The following is an 18342-nucleotide window of genomic DNA, read 5'->3' on the forward strand; positions in this document are numbered from 1 at the left end:
GGATCCTGTGATCCTAGGCTTGTTAGATCACCTGGAAGTGGGGCTTCCTCAGTATGTTGTGGAACTGCCTTCGGAGCTTGCGCCCAAGGTCTGCTCTGGACACCAACCCAGACAGACCAGAAGGAACCAGAGTCACTTGGCTGGCAGAGTTCCTGTGTGCCTGGTCCCACTGGTCCCAGTTTCTCCCGGTGTTGGGACAGATGTTGGTTCCTCCTCACCTCTGATCCTGGGTATGTCAGAGCGCCAAGGAGTGTTGTGGGACTTCAGCCTGCTTTCTTATACAACAGAGGACCACTGTCCCAGAGGTGGCTCCATCCACAATGGGGTGGGTACTCTCCCATCAATAACTGTGATAGTGGCACATGACTTTAATCTCAGCACTCAGGAGGTAGAGGCAGGAGAATCTCTGAGTTCAAGGCTAGTCTGATGAACACAGAGCATGTTCCAGGACATCCAGTATAATCTCTGAGTATGAGGCCAGCCTGGTTTACAGAGAGTTCCAGGACAGCCAGGGCTACACAGAGAAACCCTGGCTCAACAAACCCAAACTACACAAAACCAATAAGAACAAGAACAAAAGAAAGTGCCTTGGGAGCCTTCCTCCAACCTGATGTTTTGGAGACATTTTCTTAGTGGAGGTTCCCTCCTCTCTGATGAGAGAAAGTTTTTGGCGTTTTGTTGTTTCACATTACCTGGGCACTTACTAGGTTTGCTCTTCTCTGATCCTCTCTGAAGAGCAGACTTCATCCAGCATCAATTCCGTAGAGCTTTGCAAATGTCACTGTCTTCTGCTCTTAATCTTTTTCTGGTGAGAAATCAGTAGCACTTAAATTTTTGCTTCCCTGTATGAAATGTGGAATATATCATTTGCACCCATTGACTTTTAATATTTGCCTTTGATTCTCCTGCAGGTTATCAATGTGCCTTCACATGTTTTTCTTTGTATTCATTGTGTTGGGATTTGCCGTATTATTTCTTCAAATCCTGTTTCTTCACCATGTTATTTGTCCATTTGAAACTGCAATTTCATGTATATGTGACATTTTAATACTGCTTCATTCTTTTCCTATTTTAATTATTTTATTATCTGTTTTCTAGGTAGTATGGTTTCTATTCACTTATCTTAAAATTCAGTGACATTTGTTTTCGTCATGTAACTGTTGAACTCATCCAGCACAACCAAAATTTTCCAACATTTATCCTCAGCTTCTCTTTTCCTCCTCCTTATACTTTGTTTTGTTGTTCATGTAGTAATAATCTTTCTCTTTGCATTAATTGAAAGCACATTTTCTTTTACATACCTAAGCACAGCTGTAGTTGAGGCTTTCAAATCATTGTATATTAGTTTTAGTGTTTGTGTCCTCTCCATGTGGTCCTTCATTGTTTGTCTTTGTAGTTGCATATGGATCACATGCATTCTTTCTCCATCTATTGAGAGATTTGGATTCCATTTTGATTACATACTATTGTGATTACATAGATTCTGAATTTTCTTATGTGGAAATTCACTTCTAATATATTTCTCTGAAGGCTATGGGTTTGGCTATAATGGGCAATGAAGTTGTCCTGGAATCAAAGTAAACTCCACGTCTTGGGGTGGCAGTTAAAATCTCAGTTGAGTTCCTTGATTTTTATTTGGCATTTTTCCTATACATATATGACTCAGAGACTGAGCATATAATCTGTACAGAGTTTAGCTCTCTTCGTTCTCAATGTTCTCCATCCTGTCCTTTTAATAGCTGTGGTTCTCTTGACCTTTTGCTTCTGATTCTTCACAACAGGAATAAGTAGATTTTCCTAGTAGCAATTTTCAGATTCCCTTCAAAGCCATAGTAGTTTCAACTAAGCATCAGCGGAATGGCTGAAATAGGTAGTTCACCTTGCGTTTTTACCTTTTTCCTGACTGCTTACCCTAGAATCTCTCTGCTAGTGTTCATTTTCCTGGGCTTTCAAATGACTGTTAGTTTACATGGCTGTTATGTGCAGAAATCTCCTCATCCATTAAGAACCTTTTAGCTACAGTAGAAGCAGGTGTTGACCTCTCTGTTTACATATGGAGTATCCATTATAAGCATCAGCAGATAAACAGACCATCGACCCTTGTCACATTCTTGGTACCAAATGACCTGTATGCTGAAGCTAAATTGTGACCTCTGAGGTCATCAATTGACTGGCCATGGGTCATCTGCGCTAGAAAGTCCATATGGGTTTTAGTTTCAAGAGGTCATTCCATAAACATTATACACTATCACACACACACACACACACACACACACACACACAAACACAGTACACTCAACTAGGTAATACCTCATTGAGCATCATCATGGGTAATAGGAAAATTTCGGGCCTGAATCACATATATTTGTTCAGTTACTTCCTTGATCTCTGGATACGACTTGTAACTTCCCCTAGCCTCTGTTTCCTAATATCCTACCTCAACATACTTCTCAAGCTTGCCAAAGATAGTAAATAAGGGAATACACTTAAGGGTGCCCATACACTGCATTTTGCCTGGGAAATTCAGGTTTGTGATTGTATTCCCGGTGAGTGTAGTTTTTAATAAAGCACATTTTCATCTCAAAAAAAAATTCTAGAATATACCAAATACTATTCATTACTAATGAAACTAGAATATCTGTCTAACTATGAGTCTCTAGCAGAATTCCAAAGCCTAAGGTCTCCCTTTCCAGGCTCACATTTAGTGAGAGCATTGATCAATGTACTGTGAGGCAAGTGCCCCACATGGTTTGTTCTTTTTGTTGTTTTTGATTTCAGAACTATAAGAGGGAAGGTAGTCTGATATTTCAACTATCTTTATTTCTCAATATTGGGACAGATTGTGCAATTTGTTATTCCCCTTTTCACCTGTTATTCATTATGTATGCAGACTTAGGTTAAAGGAAGAAAACCTTGGAAGGGAAAGTGTGTGTGTGTGTGTGTGTGTGTGTGTGTGTGTGTGTGTGTGTGTGTGTAGAAAGTGTGCCATAGCCCATGGAAACAGCCTACAATCCCCAGCTTCAGTCCTCTTTGGGAACTCTGAATTGGTTGAGATGGGAGGAGGGTAGGATGTCACTAGGATGGGTGAAGACTTCAGTTTTCATTTCCTGATTTTTCTTCGCAGATTTTTCTTGGTGATATCCCTCTAAGGAGGTCTTTGGCTTCCATCTATTTGCCTAAGTCATTGAGGGAAAAAGTTCCTCTTGATGCCTCACAAACCATCTTGTTTAATTTTTTTGGCCAAACCTCACTCTTTAAGGTAAGCTCTTACCTCTAGTGACTGTCATGAACTAACATGGTGACTCATGGTAACTATGAACCCCTGCTACTTTTATGATGCTCTGTTTATTTTAGAATATGCTCTAATTGATTCCACAAGTCTTTTAGCACAACCCCTGGCCCTCCACTGGTGACTGTCATGAACTAACATGGTGACTCACGGTAACTATGAACCCCTGCTACTTTTATGATGCTCTGTTTATTTTAGAATATGCTCTGATTGATGCCACAAGTCTTTTAGCACAACCCCTGGTCCTCCACATGAATCAACATCTACTTTAATGATGCTTTACACTTAAGAATTTTCACAGCTCTGAAGCTCTGGATGGGACTTTAAGGATTATCTGGTAACCAAAAAGGCTCTAAGATGTTTCAAAGCCAGAAAAGAACAGCATGTTCTCCTGATGAGATTGCATTTCAGCTTATTAATCTTCCTGACCTCCTCCATCCTTCCTGGCTTCTAGCTCTGAGTGCTCTAAACCTCACCTTAAACTAGAGGCAAGGAAATGTGGTGAGGCATGTCTACCTGAGTGATTTCTGGCAAAAATCACAGTTTGTATGATTCAGCATCCATGTGCCATAGTTTTTTTTTTTTCAATGTGAAATAGTCTAAGTATCAGACCTTATTGGTGTGTTAAAGAACTGAAGGTGTTAATATAAATAACGTGTTCATGGGATTGCCTGGCATATCCTAAACATTGAGTAAATGTTAGTGTTGCTGATGTTATGATGGGGAAGGTTCTCTGCCTATGACCACTCTATCTCATTTTGATGTTGAGATGACAGCAACCAGAATTTACATGAAGTGCAGTACTGGCTAGCCTAGTAAGCAAGAGCAAGAGATCCTATAGCTTCTGTCTCCTGAATTCTGGGATTAAAGGCATGTGCCACCCTGCCCAGCCTAGTTGTTACTGTGTTTGCTTACTACTTCATCTGCTTCTCATGGGAAGCTGAGGCTCAGCAAAATTAAATAGTCTTGCCTAAGGTCACACAGTGATGAAGTGGTATAGTTATGAATCAAATTCAGGCTATCTAACATCAAAGTTCTGATTTTGCTTTTGCTTTCTTTTTTTTCTTTCCCATTTTCATGTGTGTTCATGCACATGTGAGGGTGCATTCATGCATGTTATGTATCATACACACATGCACATATGGAGGCTGCAATTCACATGTGTATGTGTGCATATGGAAGTCCAAGGTTGATGTCAAGAATCATCCTTGATTGTTTTTCCATTATATTCATTAAAGCAAGGTCTTTTAGTCAAAAACCCAGAACTTGCCAATGAGACTAGTCTGGGGATCCCATGTCTCTACCTTCCAAGGAAAGAATGAAATTGGGACACCATCCTTACCTGACATTTTACACGGGTTCTGAGGATCCAAACAATGGTCCTTTGCTTGGGCAGAAAGAAATTTAACCACTGAACCATCTAGCCAACCACAAAGTCCTTGTCTTTGAAGGTAGTGCCTTAATTTGCCCAGGTGTGTTTACATTTGTAAGGAATTATCCACTTGAATGAATTCCTAGTGGTCAAATATTCACAGATTTTTTGGGGGGATAATATACTATCTGATAGTATATGCTATAAATTAATCCCAGAACTCAGGAGACAGGAGCTGTAGGCTGATAAAAATATAACAGATGCTTTCAGCCCCTACCAATTTAAGTGGACCACACTACCACCAAATGTGCTTGCAAAGTATTCTGTTTCTCTGGCATTCTGTGGTCAGTCTTCTCTCTAGCTAAATTCTATTTGTTTCAGTAGGTTTAGTTCAATTTCTACCCAGGATGCCTCCCCAGAATTAATAAGTCCATTCTTTATTCTCTGTGCCCTGGAAAAATTAGTGGGCGAAATTTTGTAATAATGATTTAAACTGTGTTTCATAGCTCTCTCAACCTTTTGGTATTCTTGTCACTGTTTTGCATCATCAGAGATGCCATTATTTTTTGGTCTTAATTTTCCTTCTCCCTTCAGAGGGCTGTGCTTGTCTCTCAGAATAAGAGATAAACTTGCTTTGCATAGATTTTACACTTAATAAGGAATTTTGATTCTCTAGCACCTTCCATTGACATAGACTAAAGACCTTTGCAAAAATTAGCCTACAGACGTCATAGTGCCAGATGAAGACGAGTTAGATCCAGTTATGCATCAAATTCTTAGCTGGAAGGGCCCTCATAACTCAGTGTCCCATATCTTTATTGTGCAAGTGAGGTCACCAAGACCCAGTAAGGGGAAGGCACTTCACTGAAGGTGATACAATTCATCCTTTTATTCACCCAATCATTTATGTATTTAGCAAATAGTCATTTCGTTCCTATTCTGTATCTTCCATGATGCTGGGGCTATAGTGCTAAGCAAGGAAGACCTGAGCCTGCTCTCATAGAAAACACAGTGAATTAGGAGAGGGTAGGAAGCAGAAGGTTCCAACACTAAAAGAGGTATGTGGGGCTAGGTGCTAGCCATCATGTGGCTGCTGGGAATTGAACTCTCACAGCTACCTGTGTCACTGGTAGCTGAGGAGTACACGATTGAAGACATACTACCCTGTAACTACCTTTCTTTTCAGTGCCCAGGCCCCATAGCCTTAGTTTTACACAACTTCCTCTAACATCTTTTGATCAATGTCTTGATAGTCATTACAATGTATTCCCATTTTCCTCTTAGGGAGAAGCAAAGACACTAAGCACGTACTCTGTTGCATAGGGATTCTGGGACTGCAGACAAGGGAAGAGCAGGGGCTGAGTTAGGGGAGAGCTCGGCTGTGAAGGGGTCACAGAATGAAATGAAGAATTAATAGAGCTGACACAGAGGAAACATCTCTGTAAATGTTCAGAGGTAAAAATTGTAAAACCGGTACAAAATGAGCCCAGAGGAGTGAGAAATGATTTTCCCTTTCTCCAGTACTCACCATGGAGTAGGTAAGAAGCAGGAATTGAGGGAAGAGGTTAGTTAGGTCCTTAGTCATTGTGACTATTTCCTTTTGGCCTTTCCACGCAGAAAGCTGCTTATCTTAGGTCAGATTGGGAGGATAGCTACAGGTCATCTAGTGTACTTCCTTCCTTATGTCACCAATGGCCCAGAGAGGTCTTGGAGGGACCAGGAAGCTTGGGCTAGCACTTAGTCTTTTGGATGTCAGCAAGGCCTTACCAACATTATGGTCTGTTGATGTTCACCCTTAGCAGGCTGCCTCAGGGAACTCTGACAGGAAAGAAACACTACATCATCAGAAGCGTATATCCATTATTTGTTTCATTGTTGGAAATTAGTTAGAAATGGGTTGATTTTGGTTCAGTTTGAGGGTACAGTCCACTCACTATACAAGAAAAATCCAGATGGTGGGAGCTTGATGAAGCATGTCACATAATGCTGGAGCAAAGAAGCAAACAACTACTAGTGCTCAGCTAGCTTTCTCCTTTTTTAATTCACCCAGAGACTCCTAGTTGAAGTAATGGAGCTGCCCACAATTAGAGTGGGACTTCTGCTTCAAGTAACCTAGTCTAGATAATCTCTAACCGGTATACCCAGAGGCCAACCCAATCTAGATGCTCCTTCTCAGGCATGCAAAGAAGTTTATCTGCTTTATGATTCTAGATTCTGTCATGCTGACAATAGTAACCATCACAATATTGTTTAGCATGAACACAAATGGCCATGAACAGAAAGTTGGACACTTCCAAGTTGAGCAAGATCACATTCATGGTTACTCAAGCACACACTATTTGCTCAGTGGAGTCTTCTAACCATGTACAGTAGGCTCTTCAAGGAATGCCATCTAAACATCGTTTTCCTAGAAAATTATTAGAGGATTTTCTTCATCTCTCTCCCATCTTATTTCCAGCTCTGTCTGTAGTTTTGTACACGAAGTCCTAGAGGAAATCATTCAACTCTCTGGCCTTTTAGAGTATTGGCATTTGGAATTTTGTCTTTTTTTATTACAGAGCTTCATATCTCTATAAAGCCCCTTTAGTTTGTTACCTTTAAATTAACATTGTTAAACACCCCTTCCCAGCCACTTATCGGTTGTGTGATCTTTGTACATATAGGTACTGAGCCTACAAAAACCTCAGCTTAGCTGAAAAAAAAAAAAAGGCCATATGATGTCATTTGATGACAAGTATGTATGAAAATCACTTAGCCAACTATTTGGATTACAAAAGAGGAAATAGCTGCTGTATATTAGGCTGTGCGGGCCATGCTAGGATATAATGTATGCACTTTGACCTCAGAGTGTGTGGTGTCTTCTAGAGTGAAGATAGTTATCAATATTTTCAAAGACATGTTCCAAGATGAATATTTTTAAACATACTTGCTTTTCCTATGGGGTAAAGACCATGAAATTAGTTTGTAAGTAAATCATGATGGATTTAGATTCCTCATTAGAAAAGGTGTTCTTATAAGGATGGTCAAGAGTTAGAACCAAGTTATGCTGTGAAATCTGTGAATCTGGAGCATTATTAAGGCCGAGAATATTTTGCTATGCTATGAGGGTAGGATTGAATAGCTGGTACAAACTCAATGTTGGATGAATAGATATGTTTCAGATAGATGGATGAGTGGATGAATGGTTAGATAAATTAATGAATTATTCTAATTTTTATTAATGCGCTTTGTGTGGTGAAGAGATGATCTGAATGACTCTGAGAATTCACCCTTAGATTCTGATTCTTTTTTTTAAAAAAAGATTTAGTTATTTATTTTATGTGTATGAGTACACTGTAGCTGTACAGATGGCCACGAGCCATCATCATGTGGCTGCTCGGAACTGAACTCAGGACCTCTGCTTGCTCTGGCCCCGCTCGCTCCAGCCCCACTCTCTCCAGCCTGCTCACTCCTGTGCAAATACACTGTAGCTGCCTTCAGATGCACCGGAAGAGGGCGTCAGATCTCATCACGGTTGTGAGCCACCATGTGGTTGCTGGAACCCGAACTCAGGACCTTTGGAAGAGCAGTCAGTGTTCTTACCCGCTGAGCCATCTCGCCAGCCCCAGATTGTGATTCTTCTATACTTCTGTGCCAAAACTGTGCAACGCATCACTGATTTAGATTGATCATGGTTATATAAGAAATTAGATGTTTAGGACCTTTGTGTTTCATCTGCAGGCCAAAGACATCACTTCTGAATTAATGACATATGTTGTGAGTGCAAGCATCTCAAATACGTCCATTCAAAACTTGGCTGATCCAGTGCTTATCATTCTAAAGCATATTCAAGGAGACTGGGTAATATATCTATTTTCACTTGGGAACTAAATGACCTCAGGACATCAATGTGATTTTCCTGGTGAAAAAAGTGGCCAATTAACATCATGATGTTAAATCATGAAATTAAATCATGATGATTTTCCCATTTGAGGTAGCAGAAGTATGTTATAACTGGGTTTTTCTCGAAACAGGGCCATATCCTCAAGGGATCCTGATTAAGTGGGTGTTCTAGCAAAACAGTAGCTAAGAATAAACGGGTCTCTTAGTCGTAATAGTAAATGCCATTTAATTCATTCATTTTTGAGTGAGATACACAACTTCATTGAAAATAACATTTGTATTCTTTGATTTTCCATGAAAACATTAAAATATGTATTAATTATCAAAGGACTATATCATATGGAAGAACATAAGGTATTTATTACTAAATGCTCAAACTCAGTTGTAGTAAAGAATGAGTTACTGTTTCATTCTTTGATGTTAATATGTGTCCTGGGTGAAATTTTAATAGCTTCGTTCATTCCCTATCTAAGAGACCATATGTTATAACATATTTTCCACTACTCTTAAAGAGAAGAGAAGGGAGATTAGGAGGGGGAATTTTATTTATGTTATTTTATTATTTATTAATAATTATATTATTACTTATTGATTTCATCTCTCCCTTTTTAATTAAATTTATGTATTCACTTTATACGCCAATATCAGCCCCTCTCCTCTCAGTGTTCCCTTACACAACACCCCCAACCCACCCTCCCCTTCTCCTTTGCAAAGGTGAAGCCTCTCTTGGTGTTACCTGCCCTCCCCATCAAGTCACTGAAGGACTAAGTGCAGCTGGGAGAGGGAATTTTAAAACTAGATTGAAAATAGTTTTCAATGTTAGCTGAGTCAAATCTCTCAATTTGAACTGGGACTATGACTGTCAGATCATTCCAGAGACTATAGGAGCTAGGGGAATTTTAGGAAATTTCAACAAGGCCTAATGAGGAAGCACCTAAACTGTGTGTTTATAAAGGATGATCATAGCTGTGAGTCCCAAATTTCAAAGCTTTCTAAAGAATGCCTAACATATGTCAGTCTCTCACTGATTCTCCATATCTTCCCCCTGGGCCTTGTACAAACTGGCAGATCCCAAAACTACTAAATGACACATGCTACATTGTGGCGCAGTGACATGCGGTTTTCTTACTTGTAAGTTCAGAGCCCGGTGGAGTTAGATTCTCCTCCCAGTCTCTCCACTTGTGTGCATGCTCACTTGTTGCTCTACTGGCTAAAAACCTTGAGGACACTTATGTGCATTGATTTGTTCAGTAAACCTTACAAGGAAAGGTATTTAGCTGTAATTTTCATTTCTGCAGAATTACGATCAAGTTTACTGTGCCTTTTGGGACTTTGACACTAACAGTAAGTATTTATAGAAGCAGACTTTGACTTGCCCCCCAATCGTTTTCCCAGTTGGTGGTTGGGGGAGAGGTCTTGTTGTCAGCTGCTGTCCAATCTGGCACTACAGAGCATTCTGTCTGACCAAGACACCCTATGTGACTTTTAGGGCATGAAAATTAAGAAAGCTCCTTTTGGTAATACAGTTATTATAGAAATCATAAAAATAGCCCAATTTTTTGGGAAGCGGGGTTGGAAAAATGAAATTAGAAGGCCCGGTACAGAATTACTGTGAACTATTTGAGGAGGGCTGAGGAGGTGTGCTCTCCTACAGGTATGATCATTATTTAGTCATGTTTTATTGATGGTGAGCCCTTGGTAGGTCCTATGTCCTGTAAGGGACCCAGTCTGATAATCATCTAATTAAAGAGATGAGACATCATTAGTCCCACAAAGCCCTTCCTGTTTGGATAACTATGCTGTGTATGGAGGTGCTGGGTGTGGTGACTCCGGACTGGGTTTCTCTTAGGTTTGCTACCTCTACTGGAGTCTCTATAGTTAATACCAAATCTCAAAGAATTCTCCCACGCAAGCAGCATCTCCTAGGAACGCCATGATTAGTGGTGAGAAACGTTCTTCTTCTACCTAGGGAGCTCCGCTTGGGTACTTTTCCCATCTAGAAATTGGAGAGAAAAGAGACAACACTCTCTTTTTATTTAGCTCTTCAGGGAACAGAATACCACCTATTTGTGACAAACAGAAACAATGTATCCTCTCCTGGCTTGTCCAAGTCTGTCAGAAAAACAGTCCTAAAAAGTGACAAGCTCTGTTCTCCACCGCTTTAGTAAGTTCATCCCTGTGTCGATTCGTGGCGGTTGCTGAAACACCCCCAGGAGACCCTTTGCCTCTGGCTCTCTGTGCTGTGAGCCTAGAACATCGGAATCTATGGCATCTGCTCAGACTTGGATACCTGTCCTGAGATAGGTCTTTTTGTGTACTATAACCCTAAACCAGCTCTATAACCCAAAACCTACAAGGCTCTAACAGGCTGTAAGGATCTTCAGAGCATGATCATTTGAGCCCACTAAGTTTCTGGGTGGAACTGCCTGTTTCTAATATAAATGCCAGTCCTGAGATGGCTAAGTGGCAGCCTATATTCCGAGGGTCTAGGTCTTCCCAAAACTTCCAGATCTCTCTCTTTTTTTTTTTTATTGGCTACTTATAAAACATGTCACTCCAGCATGGTAACAGGAACAATTGTTCATGATTAGAATCTACCTTAATCTGTAGAGATGTAGGATAGAAACGGAAATGAGTGACAATGAAGCCCACCCCCCCCACCGCCCCACACCCCTGACACACACGTCAATTTGGTCTATTAAATGTAATTGAATTTTGCTGTTCAATTGTATCTCTACCTTGCTGTCTTAACAAACAATGCTAATTATAACACACGTTCGGATGGTGCACATAATGAAAAATTAAACATTTCTGAGAAAAGCAAAATTGCCTTGAAATTCCCTTCTGTCCCCCACAGATGGGCTAGGTGGATGGAATCCATCAGGCTGTAAACTCAAGGAAAGCAATATAAATTACACGATCTGTCAGTGTAACCATCTCACCCACTTTGGAGTCTTAATGGTGAGTTGTCTCCTTCATCACTCTTCAATGGAATTTTGACAACTTTTATTAGGTTCAAGCTATTAATGTACTTGCAAACTAAATAATGGAGAAATTTTATACAAGCAGAAAAAAAAAGGCTCTCTTCCAGCATGCTTAACCCAAACAGAGCAGTGTGAAACAGGTGTTTATTTTTCTCTTTATAACATTGTGATAGCCAAAGAAGCTCCATGGACTATACCATGTCAGCGTGCAGTCCAGGTTGGCCTGGCGCTCATGGTCCTCCTGGCCTAGCCTCCCAAGTACTGGGTGCATAGCAGTACACATCTACACCTGACTTAAGCATTTTTTTAAAAATCCCTTTAAAGTTTTATTTGATACATAAAAGCATTCAATCAGTAATTGTAAAATTGTGACAATTTTTTTGGCTCACTCCCCACTAGTTAGCGCCTTACAACAGGAGTAAAAGCTCTAAGCTCACACCCTGGCTCTGCCAGCAACCAGCCTTACAGTCTGGTTTGAGGGGGGGGGGTCTTTTTCTGCTTGGAACTTAGATTGTTCTTCCAAGGTGTGAATAATAGAAGGGGGAGAATCGGTGCTTTTCGTATCTCAACACTATTGCTATTTGGAGCACATCATTCTATCGTGTGGAGAACAATTCTGCATCTCTTAAGGTGGTCCGCGGCAGCTCAGGTCTCTGCCCAGTCAATGTCAGTAGCATCCTCCTCACTTATGACAACTAAAAACTATCTCGAAGTACCGTTAAATGTCCCAGCAGGGATACAAATTCCTTTTAGTTGAGAACTTCCAGAGTAGATTAGCACCTCCTAGCTTTAAAAATAAAGTCCTAACTTTTTATGAGTCAGATAACTCAAAGCATCTAATGAAAGCTATGGATTTCTTTCCAAACAAGTGCACTGATATATTCAAATAATCTTGCATGCCATTTCAGATCTTTTGTGGTCTTCAGATTGGGCCATTGCTGGATTATTACTTTAAACAAAGGACCACTTTATCTCTTAGTTTAATAAAAGTTATTTAAGGTCTAAGGAAAAGGAACATTTGTTTTTATGTTCTGTGTAGCATTTTGGGACACTCAGTTCAGATAAGGATTCACTTTGCATCCCAAATTCGAATCCATTAACTTGGTTATATTTCCAAGTGCTGAACATGTTAATGACAAGGAAACGAAGGACTTAATGTACTTTCACTCTTGTTGACGTCTTTCCATGCTCTGTCCACAGGAAGCTGTACTAGGCCTGAGCAAACCATATCCGGTCTTATCACATAGCCATCCACATCATTTGGCTATATAAGAGCTATAACAGGGTTGCTACCAGCCCTGGAGACCAACTGTTCATACGTACTGGAAGCATTTTACTCTAAACTTGTTCTGATGACTATGTAAAGTACTATATATTGCAATTCTAGGATTTATCCAGGTCTACAGTGGATGCAGTGAATGAGCGGATATTAGTGATTATAACATATACAGGATGTGGGATCTCCTCCATTTTCCTGGGGATTGCCATGGTGACATACATAGCTTTCCAGTAAGTTGATACAACTTAGCTCTGAGTAAGTTGAATTCGGTCTGATGATATGTTTTCACTGAAACCTTCTTACGTTCATGAATATAACAGAGCAGGAAGTGTCTAGATCATGAGATTCTGAAATGGGCAAATTAAAAATAAAGCAAAATAAGTGTTATTGGAGTATTTTAAAAATGAGAGGTTTGCAATTAGGAGTAAAAGTTCTCTACCCCGATAGAAGGACAGAAACCATAAAAAGAAAAGTCTGAAGTTTTATTAGAAACAAGAACCCTTTCATCAGAGGAAAAAAAAAATTAAGATAGTGAAAGAGCAACCACATATTGGGAGAAGATTTGTGCTCTGTGTGTGTGTGTGTGTGTGTGTGTGTGTGTGTGTGTGTGTGTGTGTAAGTGGGCATGTAAACAAATTAAAAAGCAAGATAGAAAGTTGAAAAGTGAAGAAAAGAACTGAATGAACACTTCACAGAAAAAAATCATCCATGGGCAGCTCTAATTTACATAGCAGTATATTCTCATATGGTAAGGTCCTCAACATCATTACTCATCACAGGAAATGCTAATTGATTTTAAAGTTGAGTTTAAATTAGGTGATGGGGATGAGGTGAGGGAGCATGGAAGGACATGGAGAGGAGATGAAGGCAGAATGATATTTCATTGCAGAGCTGCATGAAATTCTCAAGACCAAAAAAAAGTATTAAACAAGCAACCAATTTAATTTTATTAACAATTAAAAACTAACCAAACCATCAATCAAACAAAATATACAAACCCTAGAATTCTATGGCTGGGAACCCACCAAGATGATGAAAATTTAAAATTATCAACAAAAGAAAGTGTCCACAAGAAAACAGAGCCACTGTAAGGCTCCTAGACAGCAGCAAGGGGACTTAAGAGCCCCTAAGGCACAACTCTTGATGTGCTCTCTAGATGATAAGATGTGGCAGTACTCAAGTTGAACTGGAGAGCCTGCCTGGCCTAACATTTGTTTGTTTGTTTGTTTGTTTGTTTGTTTTAAGCAAACTTCGAAAAGATTATCCTTCCAAAATCCTGATCAACCTATGCACAGCGTTACTGATGCTCAACCTAGCCTTTCTGGTTAATTCCTGGCTGACATCATTTCAGAAAGTGGGACTATGTATCACAGCTGCAGTGGCACTTCATTACTTTCTCCTCGTGTCTCTGACTTGGATGGGCCTGGAAGCAGTCCACATGTACTTTGCTTTAGTCAAAGTTTTCAACACATACATTCCAAATTATCTCCTTAAATTTTGTCTGGCTGCCTGGGGTGAGTATTCTACCATTGGTCTTGCTGTCTCTTTGAAAATACTGTCTTTGAAAAAATTTAACTCCACTTTAGTCTGTTTTCTTCTCCCCATTCTCATCCTCTTCCTCCCTCTTGGGTTATTTACAAAGGAAGATATCTTTTCTAAGTTCCAGAGGGTGGGAAGTAAAATATCAAAGAGTTCACATTTGGTGTGGACCACTCTGCTGTATTTATGGCTATGAGTGAGGGGAAGGGAGCAGAACTAATCCTTATATAAAGACCCACTGCTGAAAAAAATATGAATCCATTTATTGCAATAGACAAGACATTCCTGAAGGCAGGTCCTTTATCACTGAACCAACTATTGAAGATTTAATTTCTCAATACGGTGGCAATGGGGATCAAGTTTCTACCATATGAACTTGGGAGGATCTGTTCAAAGTACAGGAGACACAGTATTTCAGACCCAACTCTCTTACTAGTGTAGTTCAGGAAGTAAGGATTGTATCACTGGAGTTTGGATATGCATTTCTCTTCCTGCTTATGTGGTTCTATTCATTCAGCTTTTAAACGTAAAGAGTATGTGCCAAATATTTATTGAACAGCACCTGGTGTGCTGTGTTAAACCCTGTGAGATTTTAGCCTTCCCCTTTAAAAAGTTGTAACAACACTTACTGATGTGATAGTGAATGGCCAGATCTCTTTTCTAGGTGCTAGCTGATATTCTGAAGTGCTTTGCATGACCATGTAGTTAGTCTTCATAGTACCTGTGTAGAATGAGTCCCATTATTATTTTCACTAAATATATGAGGAGGCAGGGGGATAGGGCTTGTTCTTGGTAAAACACACATCTAAGATTTGAACTAGGCAGCCTGTCTCCAAAGTTTGGAATTTAATACCAATGATCTTGCCATATTGCCTATGAGACAGGAAATAAGACCTCCAATTGACCGTTACCACACCTTTTGACAGTCATGACCACTGCTTCTCTTGGGAGAAGAAATAAGACCTCCAATCGACCCTTACCACACCTTTTGACAGTCATGACCACTGCTTCTCTTGGGAGAAGCCAGGAATGCAACTCAGTATAGATAGTTCCTTTCCTTTCTCTCACCCTTCCTCTTTACCAGTTCCAGTCACAGATCTTTCCTCCTTCCCTTACTCCATACCATGGAGTTCCTACAGCTTGCTCCTTGTTTCTCAGAGCACCTCATTTTCTATTGGTTCCTAAGATACAGGGAAAGGCAGGAAAGACTAAGGATTACACTCAAGGGCAGGAGAATCTTGAAAAGTGCCAAGTACAATCACAAGCTAAGGTCAAGCTATGGCCAAGGTCTGACTGCTGAACCAGTCGAGAAAAAGATACAATGAGGCACATGTAGATACAGCTTATTGTTTACACAGTGAATAGGGGAGTAGCTAAAATGGCAGACCTCCACTTCTCTTGGCTCTGAAAGGAGTAACACCAAAGAGAAAGAGAACAGATGACACTGTGTGATTCTCCATGGCTGGGGTCAGGGGTCAGTTCCAAATGGAAGCTATGTGCATGTCTACTCTACAGTTCCATTTAAAAGGGAGCAGGGTAAAAAGCCCCATACCTGTGCAAAACCAAGGACTGATAACAAAGTGTCTCATGCCAACTTCCCAGAGGAAAGAGGGAGATACTATATCCCGCCTCAAGGTTCTTGTCTTCTCCCATTAGTGAAGGCTCATAGTACATTTCGTCAAACTTCACATAAGCTGAGATGCGAGCCTTTGTTGCGGATGCATACAAGGTCATGGAGAAGGGGCACTGCTAAGTCACGGCAGGGAGTCTGGAAGACAAATACTAGGATCTCTGTAGATTTAACAGTTGGCTTTCCTAAGCCAAAGCAATATGCTATGAAGGTATATGCTTTTAAATTTCTGTCTAAGAAAATAAATTTGTCTACATTTTATAAAAACTAACAGCTGAGCACGGAGCCTCATGCCTGTCATCCCAGATTCAAAGACATCCTAGGCGATACAGTGAGATCTAGTTCAACCGGCTTCCCAGTGTCATTCTCTAGACTCTATTCCCAGACTCCAAACAAAAACCAACAGAACAATTCATAGGGCTACTTCAAAGAATTTTTTAATATTGATATGTATTATGTGTGGGTACATGTGCATGTGCATGTAGTATAGCTTACAAATGGAGGTCGGGGACAGCCAGAGGAAATTCATTCTCTCTGTCTACTGTGTGGTTTTCCAGGATCAAACAGGCTTCGAAGCAAGTGCCTTAACCCACTGAGCCATCTTGCCAGCTCCACTATATCCACATAATTTAATCAGAAATATGAGGCCTTCTTTTAGACCTGTATTACTGCTTCTGGAGGCCTTAAAAAAAAAAACTAGCGTAAAAAGTGATGGGTTTCAATATGGCATTTTCATACTCTATCCATTATACTATATTATTATTCACCTTCTTCCCCCTCCAGTAGACCCTTCCCATCCTTCCTGCTCTCTTCTTGTTGGTTGTTTTCTTTCCATCAATAGAACTCTTTCTTCTTTCATGTCCATGAAAGAAATACACACACACACACACACACACACACACACACACACACACACGCACACATGCACATGTACACGCACACACGTGCATACATGAGGGTAGGTCCTACACTAGGTGTGGGCTAGCAGAGTTAGAACGGATTGGTCTATTTATCACAGTTGGAGCAATAGAGGATTTTTCAAGTTGCTTGCCACTATGGGGATTGGGATAGCTTTGGGGAGTAATTTGCAACTACTACATACAACATGTATGAATGTATGTGTTCCCAGTAGGAAAAATGCAAGCTTAGGAACAAAAAAGTCAGCTCAGTTTTGAACTGTACATGAAATTGAATTTGTCTAGCCCATGCCCATACTCCATCATGCTTAACCATTTTAAGTGAGCTGATTACTTTATTATAGTGTGGCTGAATTGAGCGACTGGTAACTGGTCGATCTAGTCAAAATGTCAAACTAGTAACAAGTGTCTAAATGACTTGCCTGTCAAAAAAGTAATGAAGGCTGCAGCTGATGGTCTGGGCCCTTCCTCCAAGGTGACCTAGACAAAGACATAGTGGGAATGAAGGGGCAGAATTGAAAAGGAGGGGAAAATTATAGCCCATCATTTGAGAGGAAACACTTTGTGTGGATTTGTATTCTGATCAACTAAATGCTGCTATTGCCAAAATTGAGTTTTTGGCACTTGAGTTATTTTAATAAGTAGTGAGCATCATATTGGAGTCACTGGCATGCTGCTTAGTTTAGCAGATTGGAAAACTCCTAGAAATATTTAACTTGGAAGAATTCACAAACATTTTGGAAACAATGGGATTTTCATGTCCACACATCTGTGGCTCATTTAAATAGTGTCTTAATGTAACACAGTCACAGCTGTTTGGTTAGAATCTTTCTTCCTGGATGTAACAGGTTCTTTTGCCTTGCTTGATCACACTAGGTATCCCAGCAGTCACAGTGGCCATTATACTCAGTGTAAGAAAAGACCTATATGGAACTCTGAGCCCAACAACTCCATTGTAAGTACCCTATATCATTTGCTTCTCAGGTGCTGGTGCTTCTAGGGATTGTGGGATGTTTCTGGCCAGGGGACTTAGTTTTAGCACTGGCTTTATAGAAAACTCAGTGTCAGCCTTTCTGCTCAGACACAGCCATGCTCACCCATGGAATGATTAGGTGTTTGGAATCTGTATGATCGTGGCCAAGTCATCTGCATCTCTTCTGGAAAATGGGGTGAATATCATTTGCTCTCAGTGTCATGTACAAGATAAAATGTCATTGCTTTACCTATTGCCTGATCCATGGCAAATACTATGTAATTGGCAGCCTTTTTTGGCTGCAAAACCTCACAGACCATGAGAAAGATTTAGTGGCTAGTCTAAGGAAATACTGAGATGAGTTGGAAAACATGTTCTGTCTTTTAGCTTTCCCAGAAGGAGACTGAAAAACATCCCATTGTAGTGAACTGGCCAGATTTATTGTTCTCTCTCTCTCTCTCTCTCTCTCTCTCTCTC

At 40.3% G+C, this 18342-nt stretch overlaps 1 protein-coding gene across 1 annotated transcript in view; it reads left to right on the top strand.

Moving 5' to 3' along the window:
- Window positions 1-18342, top strand: part of Adgrg4 (adhesion G protein-coupled receptor G4) — an 87023-nt gene that overhangs the window by 56802 nt on the left and 11879 nt on the right. Inside the window, exons 12-18 of the mRNA XM_031373803.1 lie at window positions 3125-3259; window positions 8382-8501; window positions 9842-9887; window positions 11401-11504; window positions 12915-13036; window positions 14052-14320; window positions 17769-17847. Of these exons, the coding sequence (XP_031229663.1) occupies window positions 3125-3259; window positions 8382-8501; window positions 9842-9887; window positions 11401-11504; window positions 12915-13036; window positions 14052-14320; window positions 17769-17847 (875 nt within the window). The remainder of the gene's footprint in view (window positions 1-3124; window positions 3260-8381; window positions 8502-9841; window positions 9888-11400; window positions 11505-12914; window positions 13037-14051; window positions 14321-17768; window positions 17848-18342) is intronic.

Source organism: Mastomys coucha, chromosome X (assembly GCF_008632895.1).
Source record: "Mastomys coucha isolate ucsf_1 chromosome X, UCSF_Mcou_1, whole genome shotgun sequence".
Taxonomy (NCBI): domain Eukaryota; kingdom Metazoa; phylum Chordata; class Mammalia; order Rodentia; family Muridae; genus Mastomys; species Mastomys coucha.